Source organism: Charadrius vociferus, unplaced genomic scaffold, assembly GCF_000708025.1.
Source record: "Charadrius vociferus isolate BGI_N301 unplaced genomic scaffold, ASM70802v2 scaffold600, whole genome shotgun sequence".
NCBI classification, from domain to species: Eukaryota; Metazoa; Chordata; class Aves; order Charadriiformes; family Charadriidae; genus Charadrius; species Charadrius vociferus.
This window is the reverse complement of record NW_009646404.1, coordinates 587,387-601,029: the sequence shown is the minus strand read 5'-3', so window position 1 is coordinate 601,029 and position 13,643 is coordinate 587,387. Positions and strand designations below refer to the sequence as shown.

The 13,643-nt window shown below is 56.8% G+C and overlaps 1 protein-coding gene across 1 annotated transcript in view; it reads right to left on the bottom strand.

The window, feature by feature from the left end:
• The window catches only part of RAB26 (RAB26, member RAS oncogene family), a 28,267-nt gene extending 15,015 nt beyond the window's left edge, over positions 1-13,252 (bottom strand). Inside the window, exon 1 of the mRNA XM_009894701.1 lies at positions 13,145-13,252. Coding sequence (XP_009893003.1) covers positions 13,145-13,252 — 108 coding nt within the window. The remainder of the gene's footprint in view (positions 1-13,144) is intronic.
• Between the last annotated feature and the right edge of the window lie 391 nt (positions 13,253-13,643).

The window sequence follows — 13,643 nt, the reverse complement described above, 5'->3', positions numbered from 1 at the left end:
TTTCAAAGGATTCAAGGAAAAGAGAGTGACTGAACAACTCTAATGAGATTTCCTGAAGTCTGTATAAGTCCATTAAGACCCTGGGAATGGCATGTACCACACCTCGATGCTCACTGACGTCCCAGCCACTTATGGAAATCCCAGAGGATTTCCACCTCTGCCCCAAACTACGGGGATGATCCCCCAGGGAATCGATCACCCCCCTGAAGCTGCACTCTTCCCGCTCCTCTCCGGCAATGCCAGGCCCCGCAGGACCACCAGCGCGCTGAGCTTTGGGAGCAATTTGACCTCACGTGTGTATTATTCAAGAGGGAAAATCACATCTGTCGTGCATTAACGCTTGCTCAGGAACAAAGTTATTTTAGGCATTGTCAAGCACTTCTCACATTAATTCATGCACATTTATAAGTGCAGCACGTTAATGTATTTAAGAAAGTTTGGGCTGAACTGCAATCCCACTTGCCGAGCCCCAGCCCTGCAGGGAGCCACCTTGCCAAGCTGGAATTCACCCCGACGCAAAGGGGCACGGCCATCGCAGCGAGACCGTGCTCTCCACGTTCAGCTCCTTGACGCTAACTAAATTAGGTGCTTTCGGTGCCGCTCTCAGAGGTCTGCCAGCACCACAGCACACAGGACCACGGCTGGCACCGCTCTTTGATTTTTGTGCATGTCCTGCATCCCGGAGCAGGGCGATGCCGCAGGAGCTGGTCCCTTCCCAGCAAAGCCCTCTGGAAAACCACTGCAGCCGAGCAGCAGCCACAGCGCTCAGGCCTGGGAGCGCTCATTCCCCACGGCAGATCATGCTCCGGCACCATCACGCTGGCGCGTTTCGGGTGTTTCCATCCCTGCAGCTCTCTTGGATCAGCAAAGCCTCAGGAGAGGCATCAGCAATGAGCACCCCGGTGTGCGCTGCCGCTCAGCCCAGCGCCACGTACCTACTGCAGTGACAGCAGGCACAAGGAGGCAGGACAATCTCCTCCTTTTATTTCCCCTTCCTCATAACACAAACCTCCGGTCTCGGGCAGAGACAGGTGGGGTCACCCCTCTTACAGCTCCAGCTCTCCCAGTTCCGCTACCGCTGTTTGCCGCAGGGCTGCAGTGCCTGCATCGCAGCGATGCCCCACGGCAATGCGCTGCAGGGATGGGCTGGAGGGATGCCCCATGGCGACGCACTGCGGGGATGCACCGCAGGGATGCACCGCAGGGATGCACCGCAGCCAGCCCTTCTCCCAAACACGGTGCAGCAGCATTCCCCGAGGAGAGCAATTCCCAGCCCCACTCTGGTCCCATCACGTTTCCCCAAGCCACATCAGCAAACTGTGGCTGGTCCGGGGAAGAAGCCATCCTTCCCCGCAGCCGGGCTCCCTGAGCGGGACGAGAGCGCGTCCGCGGGGCTCAGGACCCAGCACCATTCGAGCTGCTCAGGGTTGGCTTCAGGCCGCGTGTGCCTCGGCACTCAGAGGAAAAAGAAAAGCCCACTCATCTGAAATGTGTGATGCGTGATCTCCTGGGAACGCTTTTCCTTCAGAGAGCACTGAGTCACGGGAGCCCGATGAAGCCCACACCTGTGGCGTAACGCCTTGAGATGCTTCACACCTCCGACCCCGCTCCCTCCACACGCCAATCCACACCATGACCACACAACACCCCACGGCTCCTCAGCTCCTACAGAAACACCTAAGAGCATACGATTACAGCAGAAAACAAACGCAACCGGTGACGGCTGCCCGGGGCAGTGCGGCACAGCTGTCACAGCGCCAGCATCTCTTCCCAGCCCTGCCCTGCTTCTCTGCCCGGCCTGGAGGAGCCAGTCCTGCCGTGCTGGTGCTCTGGGGAGGTGCATGGCATGGCGTGGCATGGCACGGCACGCTCACCCCCAGAAAGCCACGTCCTCGCCAGCCCGGCAGAGCTGCCAGTCCTTCCCCGAGGCTGGCGCTGCTCGGGGCTGCGTGGGCTGGCCGGCGCCGCTGCCAAAACCCGCGTCGAGCTCTAAAAATTGACGCTGAGAGTAGTGACAATCCTCCAGCGTTTCCGCCGAGGTGTGCAGCAAACGGGGCGATGCCGAAAGCGGTGAGCCCGCGGGGGCTTTGCAGCCGACGGGGCGGGAGGGCGAGCACCCGGCACTCGGGAAACGATGCTGTCCTCCCGCAGCTGTGACCCTGGAAAAACGGCTGCTTCCCTGCAGCTCCTGAGAGCCGCGTGCGCTTAACACTGGGGGGGAAAAAAAAAACCCAACAAATTAAAGCCCAGCCATCTGGCTGCACAAGTAGTGGGAAGCGCTCCCTGCGCACCCGGGAAAGGGACTGGACTGACCCTGCACCACTCAGGGCACCGAATCCCAAATTGCAAGATGGATGCTCATCTAGGGACCAGCCCCCTCCGACAAGGAGGTCCCCAGACAGGGTCTTCGCTACGAACTCCCCAGCAACGAGGTTGGGCTGAATTATTCATCCAGCCACACAGTCGTGTTTTTCTTAGTCATCGGCTCAGAGGAAGCGGTGAGGCACGGAGGCACTGGTGGGGACCTGCTGCTGTCGAGCGGCACGGGGGAAGTAAACCCCAGCAATTCGAACCAAATTCAGCATCGCCGACCAAATGGACAGGCAAGGTCTGCGCTCCCTGGGGGGACTGGGGCTCCCCGGACACCTCCAGCAGACTCCTGCAGGTGGCTTTGGGGAAAAAAAAAAAGTCATTAACAGGGAGTTGTTTCAAGGTTGAGAGCAACAGGCACATGAGTGCCAACACCAACAGCTCTCCCTGGCAGGAACTGTACCGGGAGCCGAGGTTGGTTCAGTCTCATTATTGTTAACGAGGAGCAGTAGCATCGGTGCTGGAGCAAGACCCCCCCCAGCTCCTCCTCTGCTTAGGAAGCACTTGTCTTCTGGATAGCCACGAGGTTGCAAGCTACCCTTTTCCAGTTTACAGTATCTCCTTGAAAAAGTGGGGCGTAGGAGAGAAGGATTCTGCCAACCCAATGCTCTGAAAACAAAGGGTGGTGAGGGGGGGCGGCCGCACCGTTGCCGTGGTGACGCCCGCGCAAGCAGAGCTGGAAAAGCCAAAGCCTCCATTTCCCCAGCGTGTCACTTGGGCCCAGGAACATCGCAGCTTGGCAGGGAGGAGGAAAACATCCTCAGACACGGGCAGACTGAACGAGGGCTGACAAGGTCCCGGCTCGCCGCAGGTGGATGGCTTCGCAGCATCCGACCCGGGCAGGTTCGGCTGCATTGATGCAGCTGAGCACGGCTCCCCACCGCTCCCCTCCTTTCAATGAGTTACATATTAAAAAAAAACCCCACACAAAATGAAACAAAACCTGTCCAGATGTTCACAACGGGACCAGCTGCATCCTCAGAGATGTGCCGCCGGTCTTACAACCTCTAGAAGAAGACCTTTCCTGCCTGCTGAGCTGCCTGTGGGCAGCACTGACCCCACACCCACCACATCTTCAACACAAACATCTCCCCAGGCTGAATCCCCGAAGCATCACTGAGACCCCCAGACACCCGTTGGACTTCTCACTCTGGGACAGCCACAGAACAGGGCAGTGGGCATCACCCTTTACCGCTGAGGGAGCACGAGCTCCCAACACGTATGATTTATGATCAGGGAGAAATATTTTTTCCAATGCAGGCATAAAGATGAAATATTTGCTGTTGCTTTTGAGAGGTTCTGCAATCCTTCAAGGCAATGACTCGGTGCTTAGCCAGGATTAAAAATGCTGCATGCCCCTGTTAGACAAACAAAGCTACATGAGTTACACCGCTCTGCTGGAGATCCCTCGCCGGGGGAGCAGGGGCAGCTCCATCACTCTTGGATGGAGCCAGCAGCATGTACAGCGGCACAGTGGCTCCACTCTCCTTCTTGCCGGGCTGCGAGTAGGGCCAGGAGCTGCACAGGCACAAACAAGGCGAGCATCATGGGGTTTCACCATCACTAAGAATGGTTGGAAGGAACCTTGAAGATCATCGAGTTCCAACCCCCCTGCCATAGGCAGGGACACCTCCCACTAGACCAGGTTGCATCGCCCCGGCTCTGCCCAGCCGTCAGCATACGATGGCACAGCACAGCACGATGCTTAGCAGCTCCGTGGCTGAGCCAGTCCCGTGCTCCGCGGTAGGGATGTCCCCATGATGCCACCAACATTGCCCCGTGCAGGAATCCCACTGTTCCCCATGCCTCCCCAGCTGCCCTCCTCCTCCTCCTCAGGGCTCCCCACCACTGGCTGCACTGGGTCCCCCTGCTCGCTGCATCCCTCCTCCACCCCCAGGACAACACCGCCGACGCAATATTTTGCTTCCAAAGGCTCCGCAGGTAAACAAGCCCTTGATCCCTAAATTCCCCATTACCATAGGAACCAGCGTCCCCCCCCATCGCCAGCCAAGGACAAGTGGACAACTGCTCAGACACACACCACGCTGTGGCTCCTTGGCTGTAAACACAGCTCCCATTTACTTGGACAGGATTGTTTTTCCCTTTTTTTTTTTTTTTTTCCTAAGGGAAACTATTTTCTGCCGGCATTCACTGTTCCAGGTTTCAGAGCAGCTGACCGCTGCCCTTCCAATTTGTCACGCTTATGCTCAGTGTCACCCTCGCAGGGCCCAACAAAAGCCCCATCAACGGGACTGAGCTGACCCCTATCTCCACGCCTCAGGTCTCTCCATCCTTTGCAGACACGAGGAGGAAAGCGGCTCTTTGGGAAAAGGACAAAGGGGCAGGTGGTTTTCGAGGAAGGACAATGCACAGTCAGCACCCAGAGAGCTCAGCCAGAGGCGGCTCCCACAGCACCAGCTTTTTGGGAAAAGCAGCAATGTCCCACTGCAGCCCTCCCCAGCACTGCCAAACCCCGCACCAGCACCTCGCCCTTCCCTGGCTGCACGCCGGGATCACCGGCATCCACACCGGGAATAAAGCGAAGCCTGCTGGGGGCAAATAATTAATCAGCGCTAATGAAGTGAGTCAGCAGCTCAGCAGAGAGACAGCGAGGGCTCGTGGGGACTGAGCAAGGCGAGAGCCACGGGGCAGGGATGCTCACCATCAGGAGGGTGGCAGCGGGGGGCAGAGGCCCCCCAACCCCCACCCCTCCCTGCCAGCTCAGCCACCTCCCCTCCGCTTTCAAAGAAAAACCCAGTTCTGCACAGCTGAATTCAATATTTTATCGCCAATAAAAGATGAAAGTGAAATTAAGCCAAATGTATTCCATTAAATATTCAAACCATTTAGACTTACTCTAGACCCATTTAAATGTTTTATTGGCTATAAAACGCTGCCTCGCAGGTCCCAGCACCCCAAGCAGACCCAGAGTAACCCCTGGTTCTGCACCGGGGCGGCTGATGCTCCAGCACCCGAGTTGGTCTCCCCGGGGCAAATTTCTCACCGGGCACCATCCAGAGAGGTGCAGACACACCACAGCTGTGTGCCCAACTGCCTTCCTCCAGCACTGACCTCCTCTTCACCCAGCACGGAGCGGGGTACTGTCCCACATCCCCAAAGAGGCAGGGAAATGGCCCTGGCTGCCAGCCGGAGGCACGCACATCGCCAGCCCTGCGGAGCCTGGACTGCGCCGGCTGATGGCCCGGCCATGGTGGATGCAATGACAACACACGTGCCATGGTGTCACTTCCCAACCCGCCTCTGCGCCGCAGCACAACTTGCCTGGAAAAAAATTTAAAAGGATAAAGAAATAAGGCCATTCTGGTCAGATGCTATAGGCCATGGGAAGCCACTCAGCTCGCACCTTCCACGTAGGCATGCAACAGGCTGTGGATCCGTAGGAATTGCATTTTCCAGCTGAGTTTCCACCGTGTTTGTCCTCTAACGGGGTTTTGAGCTCCCGTACAGCTCTAAGGGGGAGGATACAGAAACAGGTGACAGTGAATGGCTTTACAACCTCCCTCCTTCCACCAGCAGCTCCCGAGTGGATTTTTTCCACACCTCTGCACCGGCTCTGCAGCTCCGGAGCAGCCGAGACCTCCTGCCCTCCGCCTGAGCTAACTACACCTCTCGTTTCAACCATCCTGGACTGGGACAGACCCAGGGAGTCACCAGTGCCCTCCCACAGAACCCCCCGTCCCCAGTGCTCTCGCTGACAGCTGAAATGGGTGCAAAATTTCACACCCGGTTTAAACACCCCATCTATTCTGGGTGGTATTTCCCAGACACTGAGGGGGGCGGGAGAGCCCCCAGCATGCCAAGAGCAGGGCACGCACCTTCACACCATCCTGCAAACTGGTTATGAGTTTTCTTAACCAAGCTCTGGGTCTTGAGGCTGCTCCAGCCGCTCACTTAAAGAGCGACTCAAGCACTTCTCTGCTTTGAAGACATTCACCTTATTTCTTTTTGCCTTCCCCAAGGCAGGAACTGACTCTGCTGTCCACTGGGATTACCACCAGCACATGGGTGTTTGCAGTTTAGTGGTGTGCTGCAGAACTGGAGCACACCGAGGAGATTTTTTTTTTATTTTTCAAATGCAAGAGCCAAAGAAACATGAATAAAATACGAGCAGATGTGAGAAAGCGGGTGCAGCCCGCCACGGGCGCTGCTCGCAGCATCTCTTGGCAACTGAGCCCCTGCATGCAAATGACAGGCTTCGCCGACTGCAAAGCTGTGTCCCTCTGCAAGGGAGGAGAGCGGCAGCTGAAAGCAAAGCAGGACTCGGTTTCCCAGGAAAAACAGCTATTTACTCCCCGGAGAGCCCGTCCTGGGAGCGAGGAACAGGAACCAGCAGCAGCTGCGGAGAAGCTGTCATCCTAAGAGTCAGACATGACTTAAATCGATAAAATCAAGGCATGTTCCAGCTAACAGTGCCTGCGCTCCCCGCGCGAGCTGTCCCAGACCTGCCTCACCTGCTGCCAGATTCGGGCACCACCTGGTCCTTATGGAATCCGGTCCTTACAGTACAGTCCTTACAGCCAGCATCTCACCTGCCCCATAAAAACAGGCAGAAGGGGTGGAAGGCATCACAGGAAAGCTCCTCTGGGCAAATTTAGCCCAGCTTTCCTTACAGCAAGAAATGCAAAAGTATGAAATTGGCTGCTGGCTTCTATTAAAATTCATACAGCAATAGGAGATGCAAAATGAGCCGATTTCAGACAAAGAGCTGCTGGAAACACAAACCCAAGGCAGGCACACAGGCATCCCCCTGCCCGTCCTGCCACACCAGCACCCACAGAGGGCTCCTTCCTCGCCTCCCCTGGTCCCGGAGTGGTCCCATCCGTGTTACTGCTGGCACGGCAGCCCCATGGAGGGGCATTTGGCCCCGGGCAACCCAGGCAGCACTGAGACGCCTCTCCCAGGGGAAGGCCACCTCCCCTGCATGGGCATGGAGCCGGGGCTGTCCCCTCCGGTGCTCCAGCTCCCAGCCCCGGGGACCAACCTAAACCCATCGGCCGCAGCCTGCAGCAGCCCCGCTGCCCGACCCCGCACTCGTCGCCACGCTAGGCAGAAGGGGTGGAAGGCATCACAGGAAAGCTCCTCTGGGCAAATTTAGCCCAGCTTTCCTTACAGCAAGAAATGCAAAAGTATGAAATTGGCTGCTGGCTTCTATTAAAATTCATACAGCAATAGGAGATGCAAAATGAGCCGATTTCAGACAAAGAGCTGCTGGAAACACAAACCCAAGGCAGGCACACAGGCATCCCCCTGCCCGTCCTGCCACACCAGCACCCACAGAGGGCTCCTTCCTCGCCTCCCCTGGTCCCGGAGTGGTCCCATCCGTGTTACTGCTGGCACGGCAGCCCCATGGAGGGGCATTTGGCCCCGGGCAACCCAGGCAGCACTGAGACGCCTCTCCCAGGGGAAGGCCACCTCCCCTGCATGGGCATGGAGCCGGGGCTGTCCCCTCCGGTGCTCCAGCTCCCAGCCCCGGGGACCAACCTAAACCCATCGGCCGCAGCCTGCAGCAGCCCCGCTGCCCGACCCCGCACTCGTCGCCACGCTACACGGCAAAGCATGCGAACAGAAGAGACTAAACACCCTGCTCAGTGCCCGGAGTCCCTTCCCTCGAATGTCTAAGACCAATTTTGTATAGAAAAAACACACTGGAACTAATTTATTTCCATTTCTTTCTTCTGGCCTAAGCACGCACTCCCACTTTTTCCAGATTGATCCATCAGAAAATTAGCCCTGCTAATGCTCAGTGCCAGCCGCTGAGATAAAAGCCAGCTCTTGGCTTTCAGATGGCTCCAGGTTGCACCAACCCTTCAAAGGGAGGCACCACAGCGAACACTGTGCTGGAGCATCGCCCCGAGGGCAGGGATGCAGGCGCCCGCTGGGGACCAGCAGATGCTTAGGGCATCCGCACCTCCCTCCTCTGAGCGCATGGAGACCCAGGACCAGACTTGCCAAATCCAGACCACGGCTAGCGTTAGTTTGTACACCCTGCATGGCTGGAACGACGCTTTCCATCTCTCCCGCGAAGTTAAGCTCGCTGAGGGAGTCAGCAGGCAATCAGCAGCTGCTGTTTTGCCGACGGAAGGTGCACACACACGCGCGCGCGCACGCTACAAAAAATAAACAGAGATGCAACAAATCTCTTATGCAGAAAAACATATTATATACCGCTGATTCCACCCCCAGAGCAGCGCAGGGCTGAATGTAATCAAAAGTCCTTAAAGCTCAGGGTCACAAGTGACAGCTTTTATTTACAGTGCGCAGCAGCCGTCCCAGCGTGCAGATTAACTGCAGCACGGCCAAGGTTGGAGCAGAGAGTGCGGCTGCCGCCGGCTCGCCCGTGCCCGAGGACGCCGTGGCTCGGGGGAAGCTGCGGCTCTCCCCAGGGTAACAACCAGCAGAAACCCCTCCTGGGCACACGGGTGGAAATCAGTGGACGCCAGAGCCCAACCCCCAGAGGAATTATTCCTGGCACCCAACCGCCTGCTCGGGAAGCCCGAGGCTGTGTCGAAGCACCAGGGCTGGCTCCCTCCTCCACCCGCAGCACTGAGGCACGCTTTGGGTTAGGAGGGCGTTGGTTTGCTCTCTCTCCTTGGGGCAGCGAGAGAGGAGCGATACCACTACACACCTCAGAGAAAACGAAGACAAGCTGCCCTGCTCTGAACTCCGCCAGCGAAGCGCTTCCTTACGGCTCCATCCCACTGATTAACGCAGAAACCATCTCCCCTGCTAATGCAAAGAAACTCATTAGCACCTCTTCCCAGGGAGAAAAGCCTCATCTTTTTTTTTTTTTTTTTTTTTTTTTTTGTTCTTCTCCTTTCAGGTCCAATTAGTACAAAAATCTTAACTCGCCCACCCCTCCAAAGCTGGGGACGGAGCGCGGGGCTGCGAGCACCGGCTGGGCAGGGAGCATCGCCACAGGCCCCAGCCGCCATGGGGGAGGGAGCACACGGTGGGCTCACATGGCCCTTTGGTTTCTCGGCTTTGGCAAGACGTTCCTCCCGTTAGTTAGGTGTTACAACAAGACAGAAGTACTGTTGGCTGTGCAGCTTTAATCCCTGTTGAGGTTTCTGCCGCGTTCCCAAAATTAAAGCAAAACACAGCTTCTTCAGTAGCACCGAGAAAAGTGGGATTCACACCTCTGAGTGACAAACCTGCATTTTTCTAGGAGACCCTTCTCCCTGGAAACCCTAACATATGAAGTCAGAAAAGCACGCACGACCTGCTCCATACAGCCGCTCTGCCTGTGCAGGCGGGACCCATCCTGCCCTCTCCGGTGGGGATCTGCAGGGAGAGACCCAGCCCCACCACTGCCCCCGAGAAGAGGGATCTGCCAAGAACCCCCAGCCCCAGGGAAGACGAGGAGGAAGATCTCATGCCACAGCTTGGCATAGCCCTGGTCACACCGCAGCTCATGGTAGGGAATAATTAAGCCACTCGTTATCTAGCAATGGCTGGAAATTCTGATGGTGACACCTGTGACCAGGATGCTGAAGGCAGAGAGCGGCTTGCTTAATTCCGAGGCTTCCCCCTCATATCTTGGGCAGAAGTTTCTGCTGCTCCAAGCGAGCCCCCTGCTCAGGCGAAGCCCCCGCCGGGCGCAGGACCCCTCACCCCAGGGCTCTGCCTCACCTTGGTGGCACCCACAGCACGGGGGGCTCACCCCAGCAGTGCACCCCCAGCCAAACCCCCTCTTCAGAACCCCTGGACCCCTTGGCGCTGCCCCGGCTGAGCAGGGAGGGCTGGTACCTTCCCGAGGAGCTAAAGATGCTCCCCCAGTAAAACCGATTTCCAAAGGAAGAAAAGCCGAAGGACCCGGCACCTCTGAAGCTAGAAGCCAATAGATACCTTTTTGACGCATTTTTTAATACCACGATCCTCTTTATTTCCCTAGTATCAGTAGTTTATTTTCCAAATATATTTAGACCAACATCCTTCTTTGTTTAAGAGATGATGATAAACAAACACAATGTGAGCGGTTCTCCCTAACATAAAACAGTAGGAGGGAAAAAACCTAGGGGGCCATTAGGAATTGTAATGCCAGATTAATTTTAAATGGATTTCTATTCATTTACATTTGCTCGGGCCTACATAATCCATTAGCCATAGCTTTGCGTGTATCTAATGGTTTGACAGCCTCGAAAACGAGCGGCTGATCCTGGAGTCCGCTGGGACCAGTGGACGGACTGGGAGAGGAGGTGGAGAGCGGCTGGAGGGGTGTAGGGGCTGCCCCCCCCCAACGCAGCTCTGTCCCATCCCAGGGCGCTTCGCAGAGACCAGCCGGCATCAAAAGGAGCGGAGACAGTCCCGAAAACAAGGGCAGGAGGCAGGCAGCTCCATCCCCGCGATGTCCCCAGCCCTTACCCGGGCTCCCAGCGGCTCTCCCCGAGCCGAGCAAGGTCACGCATGCACAGGAGCACAGCTGCCACGCTGCCTGGCCTTGGGGAGGTCCCCGCGGTCTCCGCCGCCAGCGAGGCTCAGCGACCGCCGCAAACCCCGCCGAGAAAGCCAGATGCACCGAAATAAGGCTCAGCACCTCTCGCACCACTCCAAAGCAAACACAGCGAAACCCCAGCGACCGCCCTCCCCAACCACAGCCGCCCGCTGTCACAAGCAGCCTCGCACGCTTCAGCCAGAAAACCCGGTGCCAAATTCTGGGATTACAGAGAAAAAGAGCTGCGATGCGACAGTTTCGTTATTAGATAGACACAAATTAAAACCAAAACGTGCTCTCGCAGCAGCAGCCTCCAGCGTTACCACCCCAGAGCTGGATCCGCATCGTGATGCAAACGGCGAGAGGGGCACAATTACACAGCGCCTGCAAACGGGATTAACTTAATGGAAACGGAGTTGTACAATCAAAAAACTATTTCCATGTCCCCCCCAAAATTATGAGTGCCTTACAAAGATGATAATAATGAGTTTCAGGGCATACACATGATCTTCCCCGCTGTATAATCTGCCCATTTCAAAACGATGTAGCTCTAGCAGCTCTATTACAGAAGTAAATTAACCCTAATTTGATTGCTTCTCCGTAGCAGTTGTTTCAGTGCTCTAATCAATAAGTCACAGGATTTTATGACTGGCCTTGGTATCAATCACTGCAATCAGTAATAAAACACTTTTCATTTTAAGAACACCTGAAATACCGTGTAATTACCTTTGTATAAAATTATGGACTCCAATTTACCACCTTCACCAAGCCACTGCTGCAGCCCGCAACATCTCTCAGCACCTAAAGCCTATTTGCAGGAAAGAACATCACTTTCTAAAGGCTTTCTGAGCCGTCCCTCATCTCTTCCACTTGTCACTGTACCAGCAAGTTATTACTCACACCCCGGTGAAATAGCAGGTTACAAGAGAACACCCATCTCCCAGAATCTCCAAGATCCGAGATCCTGCTGAGAAAAGATGGTTGGGAAGATGCAACATTGGTGCGTGGCATCACCACCAGCTCTTCACCGCACCCACCCGTCACCACCGCGGTGCCGAAACGGAGCCAAAAGCCATCGCACAGCGAGACAACGCAGCTGGTGCCCCAACGCAGCATGTCCCCAGTCCCGAGGGCTGAGCCTCCCCCAGGAGCCTGTGGCACCGGCCAGACGTCTCAGGAGGCGGCGAGATTGTGGTTTGAGGGAAGCAGATGGTTGGGGAAAGGCTGAGGGAGAGGGAGCACCTGATCCTCAGGCCAGAGACCCAAGCCAGGCGTGCTGCTGGCTGCTGCTGTGGTAGTGATAGCTGAGAGAAGCCACCGTGGCTTTGGCAGCATCCGCAGGGCCCCCTCGCTGGCCCGTCACAGCCGGCTGTTAAGGTTGCTTTGATGCCACGTCTGTAATGTTATCATACCCATTCCTCTGCTGTCCCACCCCAGGGATGCCCACTCCGCAGCCCGGGGTGCCCGTGCCAGCCCCACAGCCCCCCTTTCCCCAGGGGCTGCCTGGACCACGGCATCCCCAAGCATCCCTCCCAGCCCCCGCTCCCCAGCAAGGTACCGCTGGGGAAATGCGGCCGAGAAAAGGCTGCAAGAGACCCGGCCGGCACTAAGACATTCCCACCTGGCAAAGGATGGTCTGCCCACACCAGGGCACTACAGAACACAAGCTGTCTCCCCTTCTGCCCCCCATTCCCCACATAATCCCCTCTGCCAAGCAGGTTCCCGCTGTCCTTGCTGGTGCCACACCGCTCCGATGTGCCTCGGGGCTGCTCCGGCAGTGGGATGCTCAGGTCACTGCCAACAGAACAGTTATCCTCTGAAGAGCTCAGAGACCCCTCAGCACGATGTCTCCTCTCCGCGCCAGAGGGAGCAGGGCCACCCCGGCACTGCACCCCCACGTCGACACCCCAAAGCTGTGCTCAGGAGAAGTTTCCAGGGGATTCTGGTTTGTGTCAGTTTTGGTTTTGTTTGGGTTTTTTTTTTGAAGAAACACTGAAACTGACTTAGGGAAATATTTTCACAGGGCAGATGCTCAGGCCTCAGCAATTGTTCTTACAGGAATCATCCCCAGAACCCAGAGCAGAGGATGTGCTCACCCGTCCTTGTGCAATGCAGCAATGAAGAGGTCGCTGCCATCAGACGGTTGCCCAGCCCCGAGACAGCCCGGAGGTGCCCCAGAAGGAGCTGACGCAGGTCGGGACGACAAGGTTTAAGTCCTTGGAGCAACATTTTGTTACTCCTCTGCAAAAGCCTTCACTCACCTGCCGTGGGCAGGGGCCGAGGAGAACCCCCCAGGGACAGAGGAGCCCCTCAGGCACTTACCCTGAAGTCGATTCCAACTGTGGAAATGAAGCTGCCGGCGAGGAAAGCACCGTCTTTGAACCGCACCAGCAAGCAGGTTTTGCCGACCCCCGAGTCACCCACCAGCATCACCTGCAAAGGAGGGAGGGGAGCGTTAGGCACCGGGTTTTGGGAAGGAAGCCCCACCGCAGCCGTTACCCGTCTCCATCCCAAAAGCCCCATCCCGGGAGCAGGCAGCAGAGCCTGTACTCTTGAGGGGAAAAAAAGCACATCCAAGAACGATGTCCTCAGACCCAGGGGAGGGTGGGGGAGAGAAGAGGGGGCCCACAGCAGGATTATTCCCCACCCTGCACCATGCGTGTCCCTGAGCACTGGCCGAACTCGAGACACCTTCCCCTGACCACTACTTAACAGATCCCCCATGGGGGCACAAACACCCCTTGAAAACCAAGAGGTGCAGTCTAGGTGACGCAAGCTGCGACGTGACGGCTGCGGGGCCCACGCTGTCCCCAGTGCACCC